General features: G+C 37.5%; 1 protein-coding gene across 7 annotated transcripts in view; it reads left to right on the top strand.

Annotated features, from left to right (window-relative positions):
- Nucleotides 1–10,615, top strand: part of ZC3H13 (zinc finger CCCH-type containing 13) — a 95,147-nt gene extending 84,532 nt beyond the window's left edge. For all 7 annotated transcript variants that reach the window (XM_070048789.1, XM_017343485.3, XM_002712953.5 and 4 more), the window contains 2 exons: nt 2,516–2,679; nt 9,762–10,615. In XM_070048789.1, the coding sequence (XP_069904890.1) occupies nt 2,516–2,679; nt 9,762–9,932 (335 nt within the window). In that variant the 3' untranslated portion in view covers nt 9,933–10,615. The remainder of the gene's footprint in view (nt 1–2,515; nt 2,680–9,761) is intronic.
- Nucleotides 10,616–15,515: the final 4,900 nt, after the last annotated feature.

The raw sequence follows: 15,515 nt of genomic DNA, 5'->3' as shown, positions 1-15,515 counted from the left end.
CAGTTTAAGTTCATAATTGACCGTACTGATAGGGTTAAGTGTCAAAGAGATCACATAAACAAGACTAGTGTCTGCTAATACTAACTGATAGAATTAAAAAGGAGAGATCGATCCAACATGGGAAGCGGGATACACAGCAGACTCATAGAATGGCAGATGTCCTAAACAGCACTCTGGCCTCAGAATCAGCCCTTAAGGCATTTGGATCTGGCTTAAACAGCCCACGAGAGTTCCTCAGGCATGGAAAGCCAAGACACTGTGGCAAAAAAAAAAAAAAAAAAAGGCTTAAGTGAAATATCTCAGTATCTCTGTGAGTGAGATCCCAGTGGAAAGAACGGGTCATCAAAGAAGGAGGTACCTTTCTCTGAAGGGAGGAGAGACCTTCCACTTTGACTATGGCCTTGTCTAAATAAGGTGGGAGTTGGTGAACTCAAGAGGCTTCCATACCTTTGGAACAGCCTCGGGTGATTACTGACGTCATAAATAAGAATGTCAATTGTTAAATCAACAACAGGAGTCACTGTGCAACTACTCCCCATGTAGGACGTCTGTCCTTAATGTGTTGTACTATGCGAATTAACGGTAAAACTAGTACTCAAACAGTACTTTATACTTTGTGTATCTGTGTGGGTGCAGTTTTATGAAATCCTTACTTAATATATACCAAGTTGATCTTCTGTATTTAAAGATAATTGAAAATGAATCTTGATGAAGAATGGAATAGGAGAGGGCGGAGAGATGGGATGGCTGTGGATGGGAGGGAAGTTATGGGGGGAAAAGCTGTTATAATTCAAAAGTTGTACTTCGGAAATTTATATTTATTAAATAAAAGTTGAAAAATCAGGTTTTATAAGAATGGAAAAAAATAAAAGATTAAGGAAAGTAAAGTAAAGGTGAAAGCAACATTATTTAACAATTTTATGTCATGTCCCTGACAATAAAAAAATTTCGTTAAAAGAATTGAGTTTTTTGAGCCGAGCATTTGCATAGCAGTTAAGGGACCACTTGGGAGACCCACAGCCAATATTGGAGCACCTGGGTTCAAGTCCCAGTTCTGCTCCTGACCCCAGCTTCATGTCAATGTGCACTTGGGAGGCAACAGTTAACAGCTCAAGTGGTTGTACCACCTACTCATGTGAGACCTGAATTAAGTTCTTGGTCCTCGGGAGTGAATCAGTTGAAGTAGAGAATTGATAATATGATGTTAAATATGTTTCATATGGAATGGGGCTTGGTTTTGTTTACTGCTGTATCTAGTGTCTAATTATCTATTATTGCTAATTATGCCCTTGCCTAGAACAGTGCCTGACACATAGTAGGCATTCACTAAATATTTATGAAATAATTGATAATGAATTTTCTATTCCATTGGGTTTAGTCCAGTCCTCCATCAGTGAAGAGAGTATACCTCGCCTCTTAAGGATAATTCACAACAACAAGAACTAAGGCTTAAAACAATACACTTAACTGTGTACTAAAACTGAAATTTTTTTCTAGGTTTTCTAATTACAATATAGTTAAGTCCTAGTGAGCTAAACTTTTCTAGTTTTTTTATTCCTTCATTTTACTTGTTCTTGAGTATGTATTTAGTCTGTCTTTGGAGTAATTTTGGTACTGATCAATTTAAAACCATGAAGAGACTTGAAGTTCAGCCATGTTGTACTCTCTAAGGAGGTTTGCAAGTGTGTATTTTGTATCCTTTTAAAACCAGAAGAAGAAAAAAAGATTCCGTAAAAAGAAAGTTAGTCCTAAAGTGCAATTTTCATGGAAGAGCTTATGTTCAAGGCAAATTTCTTCTGTAATTATATATGTAATAAAATAGTATTTGATGCTCTTTTTATTTTTTTGGATAGGTTTTTTTTTTTTAAGATTTTTTTTAATTTGGAAGGCAGTTATAGAGAGAGATGGAGAGAGGAGCAGGGGTAAATGAGTGGGATCTTCCATCTGCTGGCTCACTCCTCAAACGGCCACAATGGCTAAGGCTGGACCAGGTCAAAGCCAAGAGCCTGAAATTACATTCAAGTCTCCCACATGGGTAGTAGTGGCCCAAGCACTTGGGCCATCTTCTGCTGTTTTCCCAGGTGCATTAGCAGGGAGCTAGATTGGAAGTGGAGCAGGCAGGACTTGAAACTGGCACACCTATCTGATGCTGGCGATGTAAGCAGTGACTTGACCTGGTACGCCACGCTGCCCCTGACTTCAGTGATTCTCAACCTGAACTTTACTTCTTGGTCATAGTGCATAATCAATGCCTAAATCCTGTTTCCCAAGTCTACTTTTCTTATATCTTAAACAAATTTAAAATGACTATCACAATTCTTAATTTTGTTTAAGACTAATAATATAACTGAATGGTGAAGGTCCTTCACAGAGGAAATATTGCCTTTAATATGAAATAATTTTCACCATTGTTGCTAACTTTGATAAAGTGTAGACTTTATGCAGTATTCACTTGAATCATTGGTAACATCTTCTATTTTAGGAAAACTTAATGTGTGCTTATGTTTGTTGAAAGATGCAGATAATCTCTTTGAACATGAATTGGGGGCTCTCAACATGGCTGCATTGTTACGAAAAGAAGAAAGAGCAAGTCTCCTTAGTAATCTCGGACCGTGCTGTAAAGCTCTGTGCTTCAGGCGAGACTCTGCCATCCGCAAGCAGCTGGTTAAAAATGAGAAGGTACAGTGATTTCCTTGGAAAACATGTGAAGTGAATAATGTGAATGGCATATTTTCCATTTGATTGCTTTAAAGAATCACAGCCTTACCTGTTTTTATGAGTTTGGTTTACTAGTCTTATACACATGTGAAAAAAAGAGTTCTGTTAAAGTTTGTGATATTTTTATCTTATTTCAATCATATTAATGAATAATTGTTTTAGATAACAGTTACTTGTTAGAAAAAGTCATGCACTTAAAAATGTGTAAAATATTCTATTTCTATGAAATTAATTTGTGAAAAGCTTCTGTAGATAAGTAAACGTTATTAGAAATTTATTTAAGTTGAATATAAAAAGAAACATTTTCTGGAGTTGTGAGGGTAGTGGAGTGTTTTTTTTTTTTTTTTTTTTTTTTTTTTTTTTTTTTTTTTTTTTTTTTTGACAGGCAGAGTGGACATTGAGAGAGAGAGACAGAGAGAAAGGTCTTCCTTTGCCGTTGGTTCACCCTCCAATGGCTGCCGCGGCCGGCGCACCACGCTGATCCGATGGCAGGAGCCAGGTACTTATCCTGGTCTCCCATGGGGTGCAGGGCCCACGCACTTGGGCCATCCTCCACTGCACTCCTTGGCCACAGCAGAGAGCTGGCCTGGAAGAGGGGCAACTGGGACAGAATCCAGCGCCCCGACCAGGACTAGAACCCGGTGTGCCGGCGCCGCAGGCGGAGGATTAGCCTAGTGAGCCACGGCGCCAGGCGATAGTGGAGTTTTTTGAGGGATTTGTTTATTTATTTTTAAAGGCAGAGTTACAGAGAGGGAGATCGTCTATCTGCTGGTTTACTCCACAGATAGCCACAATAGCCAGCGCTGGGCCAGACTGAAGCCAGGAGTTGGGAGCTTCATCTAGGTCTCCTTCTGGCGTGGCAGGGGCCCAAACACTTAGGCTATCATCTGCTGCTTTTCCCAGGCATTTTAGCAGGGAACTGAATCGAAAGTAGAGCAACCAGGACATGAACTGGAGAATGAACCAGCAGGTGGAAGATCTCTTTCTCTCTGTCCTTCTCTCTGTGTCACTCTGCCTCTCAAAAAATAAATTAATCATTATAAAAAAAAAAAAAAAGAAAAAAGAAAACTGATCCTAAAAGGTTAGAAAAACATTAACCTACTAGCTTTTTACTAGAGGCCATTAAGAAAACAGAATTGTCTTTGGATATATAACAATGCTGAAGTAACTGATACTTCATTTATGAAAACTACTCAGATGCAGAGGATTAAATTTATACAAACAAGAAGAATTCATCTCCAAAGATTAAAATGGAAATGGCTATGAGGCATGGGAGACTTATAAAAATATCAAGTCTTAGGTTTATAACCACCAAATCTACCTTGCTCAAAATTACTGATGACAAAATTGCTAAGGTCATCCTCCTTTGCTTCTCTCATTTCATTTGTATTTCTCCTTATTCTGTTGCCTACATACTCATCTCTCCTTACATCCTTTCTCACCTAGACATTTCTCTGAGAGAACTAAGCTCCCAGTATCCTAAACATGTATATAATGAATCACCTTCTCTTTTATGTATCTAGAATCGTTCCAGATATCACCATCCTGACTATTAAATTGAAAAATATTCATTCAAATCATTTTCTGTTTGGTTCATATAAGGAATCTCAGTTGAAAAGGACTGTATAATTTCTAATCTCATAAAAATTCTAACCTCCTTTTTAACAGTAATAGATTATAAAATACCCTGATTCTTCCTCTATTGTACCATGGTGCCCCTTTAAAATTGTGGCAAACAAAAGCACCTTGAAAATTTCTCATTGAGCACCATTGTTCAGAACCTTATAATCCTCCAGTGTAAGTCATAGACCATTAACATTCAGTAAGTTTTAATAGCACATTGTAATGTCTTAAACAATCCATCTGAAGAAAGTACCATAAGCTTTCTGATTATTCTGTTAAAAACATCAGCACAAAAGAGGAAAAAGACACAATTAGGCTGGCGCTGTGGCTCACTTGGTTAATCCTCTGCCTGCGGTGCAGGCACCCCGGGTTCTAGTCCCGGTTGGGGCGCCGGGTACTAGTCCTGGTTGCTCCTCTTTCAGTCCAGCTCTTTGCTGTGGCCCGGGAGGGCAGTGGAGGATGGCCCAAGTGCTTGGGCCCTGCACCCACATGAGAGACCAGGAGAAAGCACCCAGCTCTTAGCTTCGGATAGGTATAGCACTGGCCGTAGCGGCCTTTAGGGGAATGAACCAACAGAAGGAAGACCTTTCTCTCTGTCTGTCTCTCACTGTCTATAACTCTGTCAAAAATAAATAAATAAATAAATAAATAAATAAATAAATAAAGAGAGGACACACACACACTACATAGGAAATCCTCTGAGAAATGCTCTTAGAGGCTACGCATTAAAAAAAAGGATACAATTAAAGAAGAGTAATTTCAGATGCTAGACAGCCTCATGAAATATCCTAGGAAAACCAAATAGAAGCATTTAAGTTATATATGGTTATAAAAGAAAAGTCCAAAAAGGGGTCATGCATTGGGCTAACTGGTAGATTTTTTTTTAAGAGGTTTTTATTTTATTATTTATTTGAGAGGTAGTTACAGACAGTGAGAGAGAGACAAAGAGAAAGGTCTTCCATCCACTGGTTCACTGCTGGAGCTTGACCGATTGGATGCCAGGAGCCAGGAGCTTCCTCCAGGTCTCCCACGCAGGTGCTGGGGCCTAAGCACTTGGGCCCTCCTCTACTGGTTTCCCAGGCCATAGCCGAGAGCTGGATTGGAAGAGGAGCAGCCAGGGCTCAAATCTGTGCCAGATGGGATGCTGGTGCATAGATGGAGGATTAATCTGCACCACAGCACCAGCCCCCTAGACTCTTAGCAAGTGACAAAAAATGGAAAATCATTCAACCTACCCATTGAGATTGTGTCTGTTTAGGAGAATGATTTTTAAATATAGAAACTATAGTCCATATCACAAGAAATAGGTGAAGGATATTAAGAGAACACTTAAAAGCTTTAAATGTGCAAACTAAAAGAAGGCAATTATAAAGAGCAGAAATCAATGAAATTAAAAATAGGGAAACATTAGAGAAAAGTAGTGTCACCAACTGCTGGTTCCTTGAAGAGATAAATAAAATTGAGAACTCCCTAATCAGACTAACCAAAAAAAAAAAAAAAAAAAAACCACAAATTGTGGGAATATCATTACAGATCTCACAAGTAATAAAAAAGAAAATAAGGGGATATGAATAACTTAATAAACATGAATTTGGCTGGCAAGTTAGAAGAAATAGATAAATTCTTCTAAAACCACAGACTACCAAAACTTAATGAGTAAGTAATGAGCAACCTGAAGAGTCATCTCTATTTTTTAAATATAAAACTGTAGTCCCAGGTGATTGCACTGCCAAGATCTACCAAAAAAACATTTAAAGAAAAAATAACACCAATTCTCTGCTATTTCTTCCAGAAAATTAAAGTGGCAGAATCATTTCCCAACTTATTTTATGAGGCCAGAATTGCAAACACCTGACTAGATTTAAACTGGTATCTCTCATGAAACTAGGCATAAAAATGCTCAAAAATGTTAATAAATCAAGTTCAGTGATACATTTTTAGCCTAGGATTAAAGGAATGCCTCAGTATGCTAGAATTATAATCAACCATATTAACAGAAGTAAGAAAGACAAATATATTGATCATATCAATTGATGGAAAAAGCATTTGAGAAAATTCAACGTTCCTTTGTAATAACTCTTAGCAAGCTAGAATTAGAAGAGGTCTTTACAAAGGACATGTACATAAGACCCTCAGCTAACATCTTAGGTAATAATGAAAGTTTGAATGTTTTGTCCCTGAAGTTGGGAACAAGAAAGGATGTCCAGTCTCACTGCCCCTATTCAGCCTCATACTGGAACTTCTAGCCAGTTTGATTAGGCAAGAGAAAGGAATTGCATATATATAGATTGGAATGGAAGAAATAAAACTGTGTGTCTTCTCAGGTGACATGATTGCCTGCATAAAAGGTTTTAAGGAATTTGCCAAAAAATTCCTAGATCTAGTAAGAGTTTAGCAAAGTTACAAAATACAAGGTCAGCCTATAAAAAAAGTAGTTGTATGTTTGTATACCAGCGGTGAGCATCTGGATACTAAAATGTTAGGAAGCAATACTCCAGCTTCCCCACAAATGAAGTACTTAGGTATTAAAGAAACAAGAAAAAGAATCTTGCAAGATCTAGTTGTTGGATACTCAAAACAGTGATGAAAAAAACCAAGGACCTAAATAACTGAAGATTGAGACATCATATTCATGGAGTTGGAGACTCAATATAGTTAAAATTATGCTTCTCCCTCACATAAATCTGCAGAGTTAACACAATTTTTAGTAAAAAACTAAAGAGGATTTTTTTTCTATAGACAAGCTGAATCTAAAATTTGTGTGAGGTCTAAAGGAACTAGCAAAGCCAAAATAATTTTTACAAAAGAAGAATAAAGTTGGAAGATTTGTACTACTCAGTATCAAGACTTACTGCAAAACTATAGTATGTAAGATAGTACAGTGTTAGTAAAGGAGTAGAAATTCAGATGAGTGGAACAGAAAAGGGTCCAGAAGTAGACCCACACAGATACGATCTGTCAACTCAAGGGGTTGGTGTGGGGAGCTATACAAATTGTTTCTTTTAATTAAGTTTTCATTTTGAGATAATTGTTCTTTGTCAAAATTTAAAACATATTCTCTAAAGTATACTGGTAAGGGAATGAAAATACAGGCATAGTAGAAATATTTGAAATTCACATTTTTTTTTAAATTTACTGATTCATTTGTAAGGCAGAGTGACAGAGAGGGAGAGGCAGAGAGCAAGACAGATATGGTTTTTCTACTGGTTCACTCCCCAAACGCCCGTTGCATCCAGGACTGGGCCAAGCCAAAGCCAGGAGACAGGGAACTCCATTCAGGTCTCCCACATGGGTGCAGAAACTCAAATACTTGGGCTTTCTGCGCTGTCTTCCAGGCACATTACCAGGAAGCTGAATCAGGAACAGGCGGGATTCTATCTCAGGCCCTCCATGTGGGATGCAGGCGTTCCAGGCAGTGCCTTAACCTGCTATATCATAATACCTACATACAGATCACATTTTTGAAAAAGGACTTGTAGCTAAAATATTTAAAAATACTCTCAAATTTTAGCAGTAAGAAAACCAGCAGCCCAGTTTTTAAGACTTAAACAGACATTTCACCCAAGGGATACAGCTAATAAGTACATGAAACAAAATGTTTAACATAATACAAATTAAAGCTGCAATGAGATGCCTTTTGTCATTTACCTCAATAGTTAAAATATAAGCAACAGACAAAAAAACTTAACAGTATCAAATGTTTATGAAGATACACACCAATGAAAACTCCTATATTTATTGCTAGTAAGAATGCAAAATAGTAGAGCCACTGTGAAAACTGGTTATTTCTTAAAGTAAAGATGCATACTTACTATATGACCCAACAATTTCCTTACTAGACATTTAACTTAGAAAATAAAAACTAATGCTTATCTAAAAGCCCATGCACAGATGTGTAGAGCAGCTGTATTCTTAATCTCCAAAAACTGAAAACAACTCCAGTGTTCTTCAGCTGCCTAATAAACTGGAATATGAATGCATTTATCAACAAGAAAAAGTAACCAAATTATTAATACTGTTAGTAACAAAAAAAAATCAAAGACATTATGCTGAGTGAAAGAAACTAGTCTCAAAAAGATTGTATACTTATTTAATTGATAGTCTGGTGAAGGTAAAAACATAGTGGAAAACTTACCAGTCATTGCCAAGGGTTAGAAGAGAGAAGAGGATGTGAGTACAATGGACCAGAAAAGGGAATTTTTTTGAGTGATGACAAACTTCTCTGTCCTGATTGTAGCCATGGTTATGTGAATCTATATTTAATAAAATGCTTAGAACTACACATAAAAAGTCTATTTACTGTATCACAGCCTAGGAAATAAAGCAGTTCTTAAAAAGAATGCAGATATGATCAAGGAACTGCTGTTATTTATGTATGTTATATCCCAGAAAAGAAAAAAAAGATGCTGGAGGTATTAAAATATTACCCTTATTTCATTGATCACATGATTAGAGAACTTTTAACACAAGTTTATGTATAGTAACTTTCAAAGATACTAATGTAGCTTTAAGTTACAATAGTAGAGATACACATTTTAATACAAAAGAGGTAGTAGTTCTATTATGATCAGTTGTCTTCTAGAGAATTTATTCAGTTCTAGAACTCACATTTTTTGAGACTTGAACAGACCAGTGAAAAGTATGGGATGGGGGCCAGTGTTGCACAGCGGGTTAAGCCACCCCTTACAATGCCGCATCCCCTATCAGAGTGCTGGTTTAAGTCTCAGCTGTTACAATTTCCTGCTAATGTGCCTGGAGGAGCAGCAGATGGTGGCCCAAGTACTGGCTGATGACACCCATGTGGAAGACCAGTTGAAGGTCCTGGAATCCTGGCTTCAGTCTGGCTAATGTGGCCATCTGGGAAGTGAACCAACAGATGGAAAATCTCTTTCTTTCTCTTTGTTGTGCTACCTTTCAAATACATAGATAAATCTTTAAAAAAAAAAAAATGTAGAATATTTGGCTTGCAAAAGAAAAAAAAATAAGGAAGTAATGATGCTTCTGTACATTAAAATTTAACAGTTGTCAAGTAAAAAAAATAGGATTGAATTAGCTCTCATAGAAGAGATTTTATTTTATCACATGGAAAAAGTACTGCCATTCAAAAATCGAAAATATGGTGTTTTGTTTTACTAGTACAAATGATGAAGTTAAAACTGGTTGATTACCAGTCAGGTACTGTTGAGAAGATAACTACTTTAAGCAACAGGTTTCCTGTTTACTAGGTACCCTGTGAAGTTTCTCTTCTAAGATTGATTGAATCTGAACAAATTTCCTAATTAGATGCAAAAAAGTTAATTTAATATCCATACAAAATTAAATACTCTTACAACTTTGATATTTTTGATAGAGGTTAGCCTTGTGATGTTTCCTATTGTCAACTAAAAATACACATTGTTTTAATTTGTTTTTTCCAATAGGGTACTGTGAAACAAGCTTACACAAATGCTCCAATGGTAGACAATGAATTATTACGATTGAGTCTTCGATTATTTAAACGGAAGACTGCTTGCCATGCCCCAGGACACGAAAAGACTGAAGATAATAAACTGTCACAGCCCAATATCCAACAGGAACTGTGTGTATCTTAAGACTGAAATTCAGTATATTTTTGGTACTACCCTCCTGCAGCAGTGCACATTACTTTTCAGAGTTCTTTGATTTGACAAACTTTGTTGTGACAAAGGCAAAGAAGATTTATCAGCCGTGCTAAAAGAGGGAAGAAATTTGATCTCTAGAGACTCTAGTTTTGGCTAACTTGGGATTTTACATTAATTTTTACACAGTACTTGCTACTTATGAAAAATAATGTGAAAGCATCTGGATTTAGTGGTCTATTCTGTATGTTGTGTTAACACTGAAGATTTTGGACAAAGATTGTCACTGCTCTTCCAGCCTATTAATGTTTTTTTATGAAATGGAGCCACTGATTTATGTTCTGGATCATCTATACAAAAACTGCATTTTATTCAGAAACAATGTATTCATCACCGTAATTGCACATATTGTGCAATACCATGTTGTACAGAACATTTGAAAGGGAATACTGGGCCAGCATGGTATGTCTGTAGGCTAATCTCCAGCAGGAGGGAGCCAAGATACTTTTTCCTTTTGAAAATTCTAAAAATATTATTTCATGAGTCTTTGCTTTTTAAAATATGTATGCGTTGTTACAGTATATATTGAATGCCTTTGGACCCTAAACGTTTGTTTGTTATCAGAGACTGTACTATTTTTATTTTTAATAAATGTACCTTCCCTTCCTGGTTCTAGATTTACTTGCTCTTTATTCATTTTAATGCTGATGTTCTGAAATATTTGTCATCAACATTACGTTTTGCACTTCAGATATTTTACTGCTTCTATCCTTATCCTTATTATTGGACAGCTATAAATAGTATGATAAGCACCAAAGATGTACTTCAAACATAGCTTAGTTACACTTGAAGCAGACCAAGAGTTAACAAACCTATGTATTCAGAGGTTTAAAACTACCATCGTATTTTCCAGTTACATTCTTTGATTATGTTTAACTGTCTCCAGCTTATGCTATGTAAAATATTACTTTTTAAAACTTTTACCTGCTTTACTCTGTATCTACGTGTCTAAATCATGTAGTAGATTCTTAGAAGGACTTGAAATGGACTGCGAGCTGCAGAGAATTTGGTATACAGTAGTAATAAGAACAATAATAAAGGAAACCAATCTCAATTGTAATTTGATGATGGCCTGTCACAGGCTTCTGTTAAATCTGTAACCCTTTGTTACCCGTCTTGTAGTTTTGTATCCCCTATATAAAGGTAATACAAGGATATTTCAGAAAGTTCATGGAAAAAAGGAATTTAAAGATGATGCAGATTTTCAAGGAACATTTTGAAGACCCCTTTGTGACACTGGTGTAAAGTTCCTATTCATTTTAGGAAATACTTAATATTCAGTTAATTTATATGAGAAACTTACCTAGCAAAGGGCATGGCCATAGTTTCAAATGGCTTTGAAAACATGTATTAGAAAATTATGGACAGGATGGAGGCAGGTAATAATTTTCCCAGTGACCTTTTTCTTTACTAAATGTTTTGAATGAAGAAAAAAAGAGAATTCTTTCTGAGTCCTGGGATTGAATTCACTTTAGGGAAACCACTTCCTAATCATAGTGGAAAATAATATTCTCTATGGCATAAAGGTTTAAAATTCTAGAATTTCTAACTCCTAGAATATTTGAATACAAGAAAAATAATAGTGCCTCCATTTTGTCCCGATTTGAGGAGTAGTTCACAAGTTACTCACTTATAGAAGGAAAACTTCGTAGTTAGGTCTGCTATTTAATTGAATATCTTGTCTTTGAAAAAAAGGATTTGTTTTTATTTATTTGAAAGTCAAAAGTTCAGAGAGAGGGAGAACGACAGATCTTCAATCTGCTGACTGAAGCCAGGAACCAGGAGCTTCATCCAGGTCTGCACGTGGGTGCAGGGCCCCAGCCACTTGGGTCATCTTCTGTTGCTTTTCTCAGGCCATTGGCAGTGGAGCATTCAATATAATGAACTGGCGCCCGTATGGGATGCTGATGTTGCAGGCTACAGCTTTACCAGCTACACCAAAATGCTGGCCTCAAATCTGTTCTTTTAAGTTTTGAATATCTTTATGTTGCAAAAGAAAATCTTAGAACTGTTACTTTGTACGCTTGATCATAGTATTCAGAGCTTTATGCTCCCAGTGAAAATAGATTGTTAAGTCTCATAACATTTTTTAATTCAACCATTCTCAGTATTTCTAACCATATACCTGTAAAGTTCTTCTAAAGACTTTTTATTAAATATTCCATAAAAATTCATAATTATAGTGTTGATTAAACCAGTTTCCTTGAAAATATCATCCAGTCTGTTAGTGATTTGCTAGTATGTTAAAGGTCTTGTATCTGAGAACTGACGGACTCCAAGTTTGTCCGTGGTCGTAATTGCACAGCTGAATTCTAGCTGCTCTATGGAGGCATCTGGTGGAGAAAGGGCAAGAGCAGGTGTGCAGTTCAAAGTAGAATTAGCATTTCAGGCATGGAAAGCCAAGACACTGTGGCTTAAGATGTCCTACTCGAAAGACCTTGGTGGGTGAGACCCCAGTGAAAAGAAGTCATGAAAAAAGGAGGTACTTTTCTCTGAACGGAGGAGAGAACTTCTGCTTTGCTCATGGTCTTAGCTAAATATTGAAGGAGTGTGTGGATTCAGAAGGCTTCTATAGCCTAGGCAGCTCATGTCAAGAGCCTCAAGTGATCACTGATGTCGTATATAGGAGTGTTAATTGTTAAATTAACAACAGGAGTCACTGTGCACTAACTTCCCATGCAGGACCTCTGTCCTCAAAGAGTTGTATTATGAGAGTTAATAGTAAAACTTGTTCTCAAAGATCTACTTTGTTTTAGTGTATTAAGTGGAGGGTAATTTTATGTCTTAAAAGTTTTAGATAAACCTAAGTGCCCAACTCCATTGCCTGTTCCTTAGGTGCTGCTTCAGTTAATGATAAAACTTGTTCTCAAAGGGAGAAAAAAATATATTATTATAAAAATTAAAAGAAAAATAAGAAAGGAAGCAGGAGGAAGGGTGGGAGGGAGGGAGGGAGGTGGGGTGGGAAGTGTCATTATGTACTTAAAACTGTATGTATGAAATACATGAAATTTGTTCCATTTATGTAAATAAAAATTTTTTAAAAATTAAAAAGTAAAGGAGAGTTAACACATGATTAGATAACTGAGTCAGTGTTTAATTGCTTTGTGGCAGCTATTCTCACTGTTTAGTAAAGGATTATATTAACTGACAACAGCTACCATTTTACTTCACAAAGAATTGTGAATATACACAATTACTCACTTATGCTGAAAAATCTAACCTGTCACTTCTTTTATTCTGAGTTGTGATTGCAGATTATCTTCCTCGTCCTACTCCAAGACTACAGTAGGATTTTACAGCTTTCTAACTTGAAAATTTCTGACATCAGCAGAATCTCCCACTTTGTTCCTTACTGTCCAGCTGGGTAAAGATGAACACGTATAGTAACTCTACTGCTGACGCCGTTACACCTCAGAAAGAAGAGCCAGCTCCTGGAGCTCAGCATGCTGTGCAGAAAGGTATTTGGACTCCTCCCACCTTCAGGATACGTCCCCTTCCCTGACTTCCCTAGCTCAAATTACAGACCATCTTTCTAAAAGTTTTATTTCATTTTCAACTCAGACTTGGCCTTATTTCTCTTTAAAAATCTATAGAATAAACTTACGTTATTCATTGGTTTTCTTGGCCTTTCTAGTTGAATGTTTTGAATACAATGGCATATTCTTGAGGAATATGCACGTTTTAAAAGTGATGTAAGAAGCCGGCGCCGTGGCTCAATAGGCTAATCCTCCACCTTGCGGCGCCGGCACACCGGGTTCTAGTCCCGGTTGGGGCGCCGGATTCTGTCCCGGTTGCCCCTCTTCCAGGCCAGCTCTCTGCTATGGCCAGGGAGTGCAGTGGAGGATGGCCCAGGTGCTTGGGCCCTGCACCCCATGGGAGACCAGGAAAAGCACCTGGCTCCTGGCTCCTGCCAGGATCAGCGCGGTGCGCCGGCTGCAGCGGCGGCCATTGGAGGGTGAACCAGCGGCAAAAGGAAGACCTTTCTCTCTCTGTCTCTCTCTCTCACTGTCCACTCTGCCTGTCAAAAAAAAAAAAAAAAAAAAAAAAGTGATGTAAGAGGCTGGCTCCATGGCTCAATAGGCTAATCTTCCACCTAGCGGCGCCAGCACACCGGGTTCTAGTCCCGGTCGGGGTGCCAGATTCTATCCCGGTTGCCCCTCTTCCAGGCCAGCTCTCTGCTGTGGCCTGGGAGTGCAGTGGAGGATGGCCCAAGTGCTTTGGCCCTGCACCCGCATGGGAGACCAGGATAAGCACCTGGCTCCTGCCTTCGGACTGGGCGCAGCATGCCAGCCGTGGCGGCCATTGGAGGGTGAACCAACTGCAAAAGGAAGACCTTTCTCTCTGTCTCTCTCTCTCACTATCCACTCTGCCTGTCCAAAAAAAAAAAAAAAGTGACGTAAGATTTTACGAAATAACTTTCTATGTGGACCTGATGACATAGTTTCTCAACTTCACTGAGCTATTTTCTTTCATGTTTTCTGTCATGTTGTCTTGGCATTCATTTTATATGGACGTTGTCATTTTGAATTATTTAAGCACATTTTTTTCTGTATTAAAGCTCTTTTAAGGTAAGATAGAAATAAAATTGGAGTTGTTTAGGCAAAGATGGGAATTAAACAGACATGAATGAAATAATTCTAACTGTACTGAAAGGAAAAACCAAAGGACTAACATAAAAAATAATAATAATGGAAGGGTACTGTTTCAGATTGTCAGAGAAGGTTTTATGTAGGAGATGAAACCTAAAAATTGAAAAGCTGCTAACAAGGCAGTGAAAAAGCATTTCAAGCAGAGGGATTGGAATATGCGAAGGCCTGAACTCGGCCTGATCCAGCGCCAGTCATTGTGGCCATTTGGAGAGTGAACCAGCAGATGGAAGACCTCTCTTTGCCTCTGCCTCTTTCTCTCTCTGTAACTCTGGCTTTCAAATAAATAAATCTTTAAAAAAAAAAAAAAAAAAAAAGAAGAAGAAAGAAAGAAAGAAAGAAAGAAAGAAAGAAAAAGCTTTGGTACATTTTGAGGCTGAACTTCTAGAGTGACTCAGCATTGGGGGATGAAGAGTATTGGGTTGCTAGAGTGTAGCAACAGTGCTCCTCAACACAGTGTGCACCCTGCAATGATGTTCTCTAAGTGCACTTCCCAGTGTAATTCCCAGTGACCTGGAATGACCATTAAACACTTGAACTGTAGCCACTGTGACTGAAAACTGAGTTTTCAAATTTTTGTTTAAATAAATAGAAATGCTATTTATGGCTAGTAGTACCATCAAGAGCAGTGTGGACTAGACCATAGCAAAGCCTTTTGAAATATGAAAGTGTTTCCCAAAGTGATGTATAAAATGCCCCTTTGTGTTATAACTTTTAATATTACAGTTACTTTCTGTTTGTAGCTAGTACTGATTTTTTTAATGTAGAGATGTGACATTTCCTTTTACAATAACGACAAAACAGGTAGACCAGTTAGTATAGAGGTAAGACAAAAATTACTAGTGCTCAAATAACTGAAGTTCGGAATTTA

This window comes from Oryctolagus cuniculus, chromosome 9 (assembly GCF_964237555.1).
Source record: "Oryctolagus cuniculus chromosome 9, mOryCun1.1, whole genome shotgun sequence".
Taxonomy (NCBI): domain Eukaryota; kingdom Metazoa; phylum Chordata; class Mammalia; order Lagomorpha; family Leporidae; genus Oryctolagus; species Oryctolagus cuniculus.
Note: the sequence above shows the minus strand (reverse complement) of the source record. Positions and strands in the feature narration are given on the sequence as shown.